Source organism: Antechinus flavipes, chromosome 4 (genome assembly GCF_016432865.1).
Source record: "Antechinus flavipes isolate AdamAnt ecotype Samford, QLD, Australia chromosome 4, AdamAnt_v2, whole genome shotgun sequence".
NCBI classification, from domain to species: domain Eukaryota; kingdom Metazoa; phylum Chordata; class Mammalia; order Dasyuromorphia; family Dasyuridae; genus Antechinus; species Antechinus flavipes.
The window spans coordinates 114,144,811-114,158,009 of NC_067401.1; the positions used below are offsets into that span (position 1 = coordinate 114,144,811).

At 35.5% G+C, this 13,199-nt stretch overlaps 1 protein-coding gene across 1 annotated transcript in view; it reads left to right on the plus strand.

The window, feature by feature from the left end:
• The window catches only part of ACACA (acetyl-CoA carboxylase alpha), a 217,361-nt gene that overhangs the window by 119,175 nt on the left and 84,987 nt on the right, over positions 1-13,199 (plus strand). Inside the window, exons 38-39 of the mRNA XM_051994076.1 lie at positions 1,252-1,407; positions 3,396-3,542. Coding sequence (XP_051850036.1) covers positions 1,252-1,407; positions 3,396-3,542 — 303 coding nt within the window. The remainder of the gene's footprint in view (positions 1-1,251; positions 1,408-3,395; positions 3,543-13,199) is intronic.

Here is a 13,199-nt window from a genome sequence, read left to right on the forward strand (position 1 = left end):
CTTGGGCTTTTCAAATAATATGCTCCAGTATTCAGTTACTTTCGGGTCTTGTGCTTATAATCTTTTTGTGGTGAGTGGGTTATTATGCTAGACTTGAGGTCAGAATTAACTGAAGTGGAATTCAATGTCAGAGACAATCTGACTCTGGGCAAGTGTGTTAACTTCTGTATCTCTTCTGTAAAATGAGGATAATCATAGCACCTATCTCACTGGATTGTTGTTTGGTATTCAAACCAAATATTGTTTGTAAAGCACTTTGTAAACCTTAAAGTGTTGCACAAAGTAAGTCATCCTCCTCTTCCTTGTCATTATTATCAAATTCTGATTTTATTCCTTATTTGTGTTGATTACTACTTTGTGGAATATTTTCAGGTCTTTCTTTTGTTTCTGAATTTTTTTCATTATTTCCTTCAAGATTTTTTGACTTTTTTTCCCCTTCCAATGAATTTTTTGTCTAGTTATAAAAAAAAAATCCCATGTGATTTTTTTCTTTCTTTCTCGAGCCATCTATCCATCCCTTTACTTCTATCTCAGCAGAGAATCTTGCCTCATTTTACTGAGAGTTATGGAGGTTATTCATTTTGATCTCTCTCTTCCTAACTCAACACCTGACATTCCCACAACATAATCCTGTTTTCCCCTTTTTTGCTCCACTCTGACAAAGAAATGACCTTTCTTGCCAGAACTGACTCCTCCCTGGTTCCCTCTAGAATATTGCCCCTTCAGTCATCTCCTCACTCTCCCTAATTTAGTTTCTTTGGGTACTAACTACACTGACTCCTCCCTTTGTTGCCTGTAGCCATGCTCAAATTTACCTTTGTTTTTTCCTTTACCTTAAACACTTCATTTGACCCTTTTATTCCCTCAATTTATTGACCTAAATCTTTGCTCCTTTTCCTTCCTTCATTGCTAGACTCCTAAAGAAAAACTGCCTCAGCTCTTTCCTTTACTCTTGTTTCCTCCTCTCTTCCTTCTTTCTCCAGCCATCATTCTTTTTGAACAATGGTGCTCTTTCCCATCTTTTGATATTGCTTAGTATTTTTCTTTGCATGTGTTTTATTCCATTTGGTACAATGTAAAATCTGTGTGTTTTGGTTTGTTTAATCCCTCTTATGTTGTAATAATAATAGTAGCAGTAGTAGTACAATAATAATTATCTCTTAATAGGTATAACTTCTTGATGCATTTAACTGAACTGAAGTGACTTTTCCCTGTGTCTCAGCTCTCCGTGTCATTTACTTTTTCCTGCAGATCATGTTCCAGGCATATGGAGACAAACAGGGTCCATTACATGGGATGCTGATCAATACTCCCTATGTGACCAAAGACTTGCTACAATCCAAGAGATTCCAGGCACAAACCTTAGGGACAACATATATTTATGATATTCCTGAGATGTTCCGGCAGGTAAGTAGGCCTGGGAAATGCTGGGAATAGCTATTTCAGGAAGCAAGGGTTTCCTGATTTTCTGCCTGTTCCATCTTTGCTTGGATTAAAAAGTGTTTCTAAAATGTAGGAGAGAGGTCATGATTCCACTCGCATTTGATTTGTAGTGTGCTATTTGGTCATTCATGAGATGGGAAGAGATTTCATCATAATTTAATATAAGGAACCCTGAAAATGCAGATTCTCTACAGAGCAGAAAAAATGAATTAAGGTCACCACAACATGTTGGTGGTTTACAGTGGCTTGTATTTATATTTGGATATTGATTGCTTTGTTAAGACTGTATTCAGATTCTGATATTAGCAAAGATGTATGAAACTTTAATTCCCAATGTCTTATTTTCAGAGATAATTTGAGCCATTCAGTTGATGGGATTGAGTAATAAAATTGAAATAATATTGAAACAGAAAATACATGAATGACCATAGATAGCATGATACATAGTTTAAAATACAAGTTCTTTTTATGAGAGATTTATTATAGCAGAATAAAAACTAGCTTATAAGAAAACATGACATTTTGAATCTCATACTTTATTATGAAAATAAATTCTTTTGATTTGCATAGTGGATCTCCATGTAGCAGACTCCTCCCCCCCCCCCCCCCCCATTAATAGAAGAGAGAAAAAGGTGTATTACAGTTGAAAAAATAAGAGAGAAAGCATACTGTATTGGCCTTAAAAAATATGAATAGAGGATTTTTCCAAGCCTCTGAAGTTAATACTATCCAACATTAGCAAATTGGAATTTTAATAAAATATATGACCTTGGTAAATAACCTATTGGTAATCCTAGTATTATTTACAAATATAATAGAATCCCTTTACAATACAAGATTTTTTACATAAGATTTGGATATACTGCAAATCAAATTATATCTGTTGAAACATAGCAGTTATAAAAAACAGTTTATAAAAGTTCAAACTCTGATATAATCTCGTTAACTGATAAGGAGCATTTGCCTCGTTCTCCAGTACCATTGTTGTTAAGAAATTTTAAGGTGTTTTCCTATCTATGTCTGTTTTAGAGTCCATACTAGTGATGATGGTGATGATTGGGTTAGTATTTGAGACATTCATATTTTGAATATGGCTTTCATGAACTAGGTAGAAAAAACTAATTCCCTCAGAATCCAGAGCCAGCAGTAGAAATGATTCTGATTAGGCTTAAATATTTCTTCATTTTGGGCATGGCCAGAATTACCATTTTCAGATTGGTTTATCTCTCTTCAAGCCCATGTTCACATGTTATCCCTGAAGTAGAGATAGCAAAGTCAAGGATATAGCACTTGGAAGAGGTTGTTCTGAAGGAGGAGTTCCTGAATGTCATTTTCTTCCATGTTTCCTGAATTCTTATTATTTAGTAAGATATCACAAGGTAGTACAATTCTGTTCATTGTTCATCTTGTTTAGTGGTGAACCATCCCATTTCTTTAAGGGTCTTTCCCCTTCTGAAGCTTAGTGGACTCTATCCGCTCTTCTCTTGAATTTTCCTGGAATGTAACCAGGTTTGTTGTTTTGTTTATCCCCCCAATCCTGAAATACTCTTTTCTCACCTCTGCCCCCTTGAGTACCTGGCTACCTTCAGATCCTAGGCTTTCTTTACCCCCAGCTGCTGAGGCCTTCCCCCCAAATTCCCCAAATTTACTTCATTTTTGCTTTTCCATCAGTCTTGGTAGAATGTATACAACTCCTCTGTGTCAGGGATTGTTTTGTTTTTATCTTGGTGTGTGTAGGAACTTTTGGAAAGGCTTTTCATTTCTAATGGATGTATAGTTTTAATTTATTTTTTTCTACTTTTATTAGAATCTGGGATGTTTTGTCTATTTAGATAACTGTGGTAAAGAGATGAAAGAATAATATGAGGCAAAATTAACCTTGACTATATAAAAGTGTACAAAATTTTTTCTTAACGGCAAACTTTTTCTTTTTTTAACTTTTTCCTTTTTAGTCTCTTATCAAACTCTGGGAATCTATGTCAGCCCAAGCATTCCTACCAGCCCCACCACTGCCTTCTGATATGCTAACTTACACTGAGTTGGTGTTGGATGATCAAGGTCAGCTGGTACATATGAACAGGCTTCCAGGAGGAAACGAGGCAAGTTCTTCATCATTTTATTTCTTTCTTTCCTTCTTCACCTACCTTCCTCCCACTCACTAGTCAATCTCTTTCTCCCACTTAAAATCGTTTTTACATGCCCCCATATTTGTATTTGCAAAGAAGTCAAGTTGATAGGCCCATTTAGAAGTGGGAAGCATTAGCAGTGGTGCTGTCTTCCCTCCTGAGGCTTTCTAGAATTGTCACTGTTTTTTACGATTTTCACTCTTTACACCATTTATTTGTTGCCTCAGTGATCACGGGTCAGTGAATTGTCTTCTAGATACCTGAAAAGGCACTTTTATAACCTAACTCTTTCCCCTAAGTATTAGCTGAGGAAAGATACACCTACTAGATTTTTTATCTTTTTTTCCTTATAATCCATTGTTTTCTATTGTTCACTATTTTATAATTACATCACACCCCTACATTGAGACTTTGCTTGATTTTTGTTTTGCTTTTAAACTTTATATGAATATTGAGAAGAACGAAGACAGTTAAGTGTATGAAAAGAATATCCTAAGGGGAGAGATGGCCTCTTTCAGGCCATCTTTTTTTTTTTTTTTTTTTTTTTTTTTTTTTTTTTTTTTTTGTTGGTGGTGGTGGTGGTGGTGGTGGTGGTGTGTGTGTGTGTGTGTCTGTCTGTCTGTCTCTGTTTGGGGGATGGTGGTGGTGGTGCTGGACTTCATTTTGATTCAGAGAACAGAGGATTCTCCCGAAATGGAACCATCCTTGTTAACTTAGGGCTGAGAGGAAAAAATGTTTTAACTAATGTAATTAAAACACAAAATGAGATTTTTTGCCAAGTGAAAACCAGCTGCAGTGCTGTGAGAAACCTCTTGCCATGATCTTTTTCTCCTGCTTTTTCTTGCTCTCATTTTGTGTTTGAGCGAATGGAAACTGGGGGAATAGTGAAGTCCCAGAGGGACAGAGCTCTGTTCTTGCTGAAATTACAAGCACAGAGCTGCCTGGGCATGAACATGTAGTGTTTACTCTGCCAGTATGAATACAAATAGTCTTATTATACGGGACTCTGTACCCAAAGACCACAAAAAAGAATAAAAAAATTAAAGGTTTTTTTTAACCCTTTTAAGACCCAAAGTATCTTGTGAAGAAATGGGATGCTCTAAAGAACAGCTGTACATTATATCATATCTTTTAGTTTACAACTTGATTGAGGGCCTCCACATGAGTCCTTCTCTTTGGGGCTATGCTGAAATCTGGGTAGAGTATCTTCTAGTGTCTATTTTAAAAATTATTTTAATGAAGTGTATAAACAGTCTACTTTTTAATAAACTACACTTTTTTTGATACACATCTTTTTCTTAATTGCCTGTTACATTTTCTTTTCTTTTTTTTAAAAGACTGGTCATCTTAGAGGCCTTGTCTTAGCTTCTTCTTTCTCTGTGTGTCATAGCTAGGGCAGAGTAGACTGATGCCTTCTTTCCATGTAGTTAGTGATGATTCCTTGCCGAAGCCTCAGATTATAAAGTAAGAATGAGATTTGGGGGATTAGTAGTCAACTCTGTTAGGCAGTCCCTTGCACATACAATAATGGGTCATGTCTGCTGAGAGACTGCCCAATCCAAGGATTGGGTTTCAGTAGTCAGAGATCTAAGGGACAGCTGGTACTTGGAAAATGACGAGATGTCACGAGGAAATATTTCTTTATGCTCAGCCCAGTTTTATCAGAACAGACTGACTTTTGGCTATTTCCATTTAATTTTCCTTTGAATAGGGAGACAAATTTGTTAGGAATCTAGCTAGCATTCCATGTATTACCTGAAGAATGATGCAGAGTTGAAATGGGCTCATGAAGATGAGATTGAGCACAGATAAGTTTTTCCTGAATCTTTCCTAAAGAGAATGGGCATCTGAACAGGATTGAGATTAGGTTTATTTTTTAAAAAAATAATAAAAATGGGTCCAAATCATATTTTTTCTGAAAGACAAGGCTCAATATAGATGCAGTGATGCTCCATGTGCATTAAATAATCATAATTGGATATCCTTCAGACATGATAGCTTCTTGTTAGCTTGCCATCATGGGTGGTGTCCCTGTGCCCTTGAACGAATGAAATTTGAGTTTTGGATTTGGGCTATTAACCTAAAGAGACCTGGGATAAAAGTAGAATTGGCCACTCTTACAATTGTTCTTTGGGGTACTCTTCTTTCCACCAGCCATTTGTGAATAGAGCCCTGAATGGTTGCAATCTTGGCTTGCACCAATATAATCATAATGTCCAGACTGCATTGGGAACACCATTTCTAGTCTGGGTGCCACCTTAGAGAGGGGGCATAAAGACTCTGGATTGCATGTGTACAATGTAGATCCAAAGGGGAGATGACTAGAAGCTAGGACTTTTTTTTTTTTTAAATAACTTTTTATTGACAGAACCCATCCAGGGTAATTTTTTAACATTATCCCTTGCACTCACTTCTGTTCCAATTTTTCCCCTCCCTCCCTCCACCCCATCCCCTAGATGGCAAGCAGTCCTTTACATTTTGAATAGGTTACAGTATATCCTATACAATATATGTGTGCAGAACCGAACAGTTTTCTTGTTGCACGGGGAGAATTGGATTCAAAAGGCATAAATAACCCAGGAAGAAAAACAAAAATGCAAGCAGTTTATATTCATTTCCCAGTGTTCTTTCTTTGGGTGTAGCTGTAGAAGCAAGGACTTGAAAGATACTCTTTAGAGCCTGGAGAAAAGAAAACTTGAGGGAACATGATCAGCTTTTCAGATATTTGAAGGATTGTCACTTGTAGAAAGAATAACACTTTTAACTCTGGAGTGGAGGACTAGTACTTCATAGAAGCAACATCAATTTAGACTTTAGCTCAATCTAGAAAGGAATTTCCTAACAATTAGAGCCATTCAGAAAGAAATCTCTGTCTTTCCATTTTCTTTTCTATAACACTAAATGGAGAAAATGATAATGGGGAAAGACTTGGCACAATGTATTGTAATTTTATTTTTGGTAACTTGTTTTCTATTTGAAGAAGGGAAGAATATTGACTTCTAAGAGAAATGTGTCCTGCATTTTAAACATGTATGTCGGAATTAGGGGTAGTGAGGGTATTTTCCTTTCTAACATAGTAGCAGGTCTTCCCAATGACTGAACAGTGTTACTACATCGTGAAAGGTATATTTGAATGTCATTATGTCTAGTATTAATTTAAAGTCACAGTGGTAGGGGAGTTGGCTACCAAATCCATGAACCCATATTACTTGCAGGTAATTCCACAGATGAGGGCTTTCTTTTTCTTTTTGTTTTTCATTTGAAGTAGTTTTGTGTAATGACGAAAATGGAAGGGATATGATTAGAAGCTGACGAGCATTGTATATAAACAGCCAGGTAGATGAATTTGTACTATTTAGTCCACAATCAGCAGAAAAGCTACAGAACAGCAGGTTTTCCTAATTTTGAAGAAGTCATGTTCATTTTGCTGCCAGTTTGCTAACTTGTTTTGATTGTTCAGTGGAAACTGTAATTGTAGGTGGGAAAAATTTGAGTAACAGCTCACAATTCTGTGCAGCTGCTTATCGTGTGAAATCCTATTATTAAATGGCTCAGACTAAAAGCGGGCATAGGGCTGCGCATGGGACCTGACCGAGAGCAGCTTACTCTTGCATTGTAAGAGGCTAGTGAGAAAGTATACAGACAGACCTCTTTTAGAATTTAGTCTTATTCATTCTGAGATACATTCTCAGCTTTCCATCATCCTTGTACCTCCTAATAGCCTTGTGAAATAGGTTAGTACCCTCTCCCACTTTATAAGTGGGCAAAGACAGCTATAAAATGGATTGTGAGAGAAAGGAACATGATTTTCTGTCATAGAATCATAGAATTTAAAACTATAAGGTCCTTACATTTTACTCGTGAAGAAACTGAGGCCCTCAACAGGGGAAATGACTTGACCAAGATTGCAGAACTTAGTGACCGAATTGGGAGAATAACCAGATAACTCTATCTCTAAATGTATGTTTACTTCTTACTTATTTGGATTGGGCAATATTTTTCTTGTTTCTGTTGTGATGAGAAATAGTTGTAGGTTTTAGAATTAGTGATAATACATTAGGAAGGAGTGTATACATCAGAGAGATACTTTTGTTAAAACTTTTTTTTAATTTGGCAAGAAAAGAAATTATTGATTTATCACAAAATTACATTTTTCCCTTCCAGACTTTTATAGAAAGGGAATGAATTTTACAATGGAATGTAATTTGACTGATCCTCTATCCTGCTAAGCTACCACACTGAATTTATGTGGTTGCTCTGGTTTGCTGTTTTTCACATGGACACTAGATGTCAGGGTTTTTCCTTTGCAGCAGTTTTATATTCAAATGTGTTAGTCTAATTGCCCCATGGGTTAGAGCTCCACAGGGTGTTCTTTGCTTCTCTGAGAGAGAAGCCTTGTGGGCCCCACAATATCTGGCTCCATTTTAAACTTTATGCCTGAAGATTTGTGAAACTTAACATTCAACTTTGTCTTAGAAAAAATTAAATAATAACTAAATAAATAAATGAAAGTTTAATAATCATTTAACTTTAGTGATTTTTTGTATAGCTTTCTAATCTCTTGGTGAAAGACAGAATTAGAAAGAGAACATATGAGGATCTAGTTCTGGGACTGTCCATTCTCACCAAATGTCCTTAATTTAATAATTGAACAGTATTTATTAGGGATCATTTTCTTTACCACTACTGAGTGTCTTTCTAGTTTGTGTTGGTGTGAACATCTGAAATTTTCAACTTGAGTGTGACATTTTTCGGAGGTGGGAAGAAGAGAAAAAGCTATGTAAGCCAAGTGGATTGGGAGAAATTAATTACTGGATACATTTTCATACTTTATTAGGGTTCCTAAAATCGAAGCTGTTTTCTTTCATTTCAAAGAAGCATTGCAGCTGTTGGATCAGCCTATCCCCTCATTTCAGTCCATCAGCATATTTGATAGTCCCAAATGAATTTCTTTGTTTAGGCAGTTAAACCTACTTTAACTTCAATATAACTATACATGTGTAGGTTAGAGAGAGAAAAGGAGGGTGGGACTCAAGGTAGGAAAGGATGAATGGCATACTGCTTTTCAAGAACAAGCATTTTTCCAGCTTAAAGTTAAGTTCTGTTCATTATATTTTATCAAACAATAATTGTTATGAATTAAGCTAATTTTTATTTATTTTTGTTTCATTCTTTTGGAATATTTACCTTTTGGTAGCAATGGTTGTGGCGACCTGAGTCACTGTGGTCTGTAGCTTTTTAACAGTGCTAGAAGAAAATTGGGTTTATTTGTATTGTTTTAGTACATCAAAATTGATCCTGGGCTGATATAAGGGTAGTAGGTATGAGAATCAGCCTAATCCTGAGAAGGAATCATTGAACTGAGACCCTAAATTTGTACCTGTTCCAAAAACCAGTTGTTGGTGTTTTTTTTCCATAAAGTCAGGAAAATAATATTTATCATGATCTGTCTCTGAAGATAGTCTACTAATAAATGCTTTGAGATTTTTAGCAGAAAGGCTTCACATCCAACTTGTTATATATAAGCATCCTTCATTATTATTTGCTTGATGTATTATTAAGAACCTCAAAGAAAAAATTGGAACTTTCTTATGGCTACCACAAAATGAATTGATAATATGTTTTATAGAAAAAGTTGGAGACCGTACTACTTTGAATTAAATCTGGAACTAGAAGACTTGTGTTAGAATTTGCAATAGGCACAGTACTTACCAGGCTTCTCTGGCTGGCATTCTTAATTGCAGAATAAGGATACAGAAGTGGAGACCTTAGAATTCAGATTAAATGAAGTTGTGAGTCTTGCTTACAAAAGTCTAGCTGAAAATCATATTGTGTTCTCCACTTGGTAAAGAGGATGTGGTGGCTGCTGGTTTGAGTTTGCATTTGCTTTAATGTGCTCTGTCTTGGTTGGTTTGCTTAGATGCTTTTATTTTTGTTTGTTCAGTGATAGGGAAGGTATTTTTTGAAAGGAAATAGGTTATTGATAAAGGGGTCTAATATAAAAACAAAATAATTCATGAAACATTTAAAAACAAGGGGCCTGAACTCGGTCTCTTAGATTTTTTTTTCTGGTTCTTGTTTTGTCATCTGCTGTGCTACTGTTACAAAGAGGAAAATTCCTTCTACTAGTAATGTCCTGTATCATCTACAGTTGAGAACCCAGAAAATTGCCTGGGTATTCAGAAGTTAAGTAACTTGACCAGAGTCATACATGTGTCAGAATTTGGATTTGGGTCCAAGTAATTTCATGACTCTTATATGCCATAATACTTATCTATAACTATTACATATATTTAGCCCATTACTTAAATTATTCATTGGTCCTTCCAGCAGTCCCATGAATAGTGGGTAGTGTAAATGTTAATGATTCCCAATGTACATGTGGGCATTGAAGCTTGAAAAGGCTAAATTACTTGCCCAAAGTCATACAGTGTCAGACCCAGTACAACCCAGGCCTTTTGACCACAAAAACATTTCTGTTTTCATTACAATATATTGCCTCCTGTAGTGCTAAATATTTTGTTAGTTGAGACAGTTTTATTTAGATAGAATTAGCCTGTTTTTCCTATTTAATTTTCCTACTTTTATCTTCATTTTGAATGTACAGGTTTGGATAACAATATCTTCCTTAAACTTTTGCTGAAATATCAAAATAATTTGGGTCTTCCTTAGATCTAATTTGATGCCACTTTGGAAAAGAGATACTCCCAATTATGGAATTATTTCTCTTGGATTTCTAAAATTATTCCCCTAGACAGATTTGCTACTGTTTCTTGCAAAACTATAAAAGGCAACTCCTGAGGTTAGTTATTCCCTCATGAGGGCAGGTAATGGTCTGACCTATTTTATTGATAGACAGAGCAAAGCAGAAGGATTTGATTGACCTTTTGTATTGATGTGTCACTCAGTACAGTAAGCAAGGGCTAGATTTGTGCATCTTTTAAAAATTAAGTCCTTGAAATATTCTTTGATCTGAAGCATATACTTTTCTGAAATTCTTAAGTTTTGAAATTTAAGGAGCATCCCTTATCGGGGAATTTTACAGCTACAGGTACATACTATTCTGAGGATAGGCACAGATGACACCCGAGCATGAGGTTTGTAGAGCACATGGCTTCAGTTATCAGCTTTCATTTATATGGTTAGTATGATGTGCCACAAGGAGCCTTGGGTAGCCCAGCTTGCTTTATTCCTGAAGCAGCCAATTAGATAGGTGCCCTATATCTCTAGATGACACCTCATTCTTTTTTGAGCCTTTAATGAAATGACAATGCATAGGTATATTACTTTAATGTAGGTACTCAACGTATCTTCATGTATATGCAGAAATATTGTGGTCAGAGATAGTTTTTTTTCCTAACCATCATTTCTGACTTTTTTATAATGTACTTTTTGAAAAAAATTTCTCCCAGGGTGAGTTTCCATGCTCTGGAGTGAATTTTTCCCCCTCTTCTTTTTATTGCCTTTTAGCTGGGTTTAGGTAAGTCTGTTCAGCCATTTTTGAGTTATCCAAGCATGAAAAAAGAGTTTTTCAGCTGTTAAGAAAATTGTTTTGAGCTCTTTTATGTGATCACACAACACTAAGCAATGGAACATGAATCCAGCAGATAATACAATGTGGGAAGACATTGATAGTTTTTTTACATGGTTTCTCTAAGGATCACAAATTAAGTCAAACGTCACACTGCTTTATGGTTTAAAAAGACACCTTTAGGAAGAGATTAGGGTAGATCTAAGGAATATGTTTGTTGGATTATATTGTACATTGTAATGTGTTGCTAATGTCACAACAGAAACAGAATTAAAATTGTGTAGTAATTATTTTCTTGCTGGTGTCTAACTAAAATCTGATTTTAACATTCCATAAAAGTGTTATTAGCAAGGTTAGAAACTACATAGCCATTGATAACTCCAGAAAGACCACAATCACATTTTCAAACTCTCGATCAGGCAAATAGTCATGTAGACCTCACTTTCTGAGAGGCCCAGGCTGAGCTGTAATTCAGATGCCACATTCTTTTAGCTGTCCATTGAGCAAGAGAGATAGAACGTGGGGAACAATAAATAGCAAAAGTATTCCCTTTCTGCTTTCCATAGCATTGCCATAATTGTGGAAATCTTTTTTGCATCTTATGCCACCCTAAAGGAGCAGAATGTTGGTTTCCTCCCCAGATTTCTCCTGGTTTTTTTCCCCTTAATTTCCATTTTTCACTTTAAGTTGAGTAGATTATTTGGCATTGATAATAGCTGCTTTGGGGGGCAAGCAGTTTTACATTATTGTTCACATCAAAAAACCAATTAATGTTGATGTCAATTTCAGTGTTAATTTTGGGTCATGATTAGTGTTGACATTGTGTTTCATACTAATGACATTTATGGGCACTATCAAAATGAATGTTAAAATTATCATGTTTTTAGTATCTGTTACAGCAACATTAAGTTGAGATCCTCCTGGGGGAAAAATACATATAAAGGATAGATAGATAATGCCATTCTGTACCACTGGTGTTACTCAGTGAGAAAATGACATCTCGGTGCAGAATCCTAATCACTGTTTGGAGCATCAGAAATAATGATCACCTCTGATCGGAGGTTGTGAATAATTCATTCAGTTTGATTTTCACGTCCTGTCCAGTGATACTTTTCAAGCCAAATGTGTTTCTACAGAAAAATAATGGTCCCACTTCTTATGGAAATACTGTGGCACAAATCATTTTATCCACATAAAAACAGTTAAATAAGACTGTTCTCTCCTGCTTCCTATCTCCTCCCTTTTTCCTCCTACCACTCTTGAGCATGTTTGTTCGGGGGATTGCATTATGACCAGCAGAATGTTTCCTTTCCAAAAACCTGTTTTAGATGAAAAGAGAAGGTTGTTTCCTTGATCATGCCTCAAGTCATTCTTGACCTTTATTTCTTTGTATTCTTAGGTAATTATTTTAGTTAGATAAACCTAAACTTGTAAAAATCTCATATTTTTCAGTGTTTCATTATTTAAGAGAAGTAGAAAACAAATATTCTAAAATGCTATTTATATATAAAGACTTTAATAGACTCAGAGTTCCCTTTGGAATCAGTACTTGCAGTTATTAAATATACTTAATGCAGTGCTCATTATTGTTACCAGAGCTATTTCTAGGTTTTGGCAAATTTAGTAGAAGCCCTGGAGCTTAGGATAGGATTGAGTAGTCAGCTAAGGCTATAATAAAGTCTTAAAAACTGTCACAATCTCTAACTTCTCTTTCTCTCCATCATCATTAAGGTATGGTCCTTTAATAAGCATCCTCCTGGGAGCCTTTTTTTGTTTTTTGCCTTTTTTGATTGACTTTGATAATCCTTTTAACCAGATTTTACTTGGATAGAAATGTAGGTCTAGTGTTAAAAGAAAGTGTAACATTCATAGGATGTCATTTGTGAAAGGAGTAAACTTTCCATGGAATTGCCTGGAATTTTTCATTTTAACATTCAAGTTATGTCCTATGTTGATCCATCGACACTTCCATGTATATTTTAATAGAAGCTGCATGCTTTTTGCTACAAAATCTTATTTATTTACATGATGTTGATGGATCCATCTATCCCTACAATAGCTTACCTGAGATATCTCACTGTGCCCTAATTTTAGAAAGA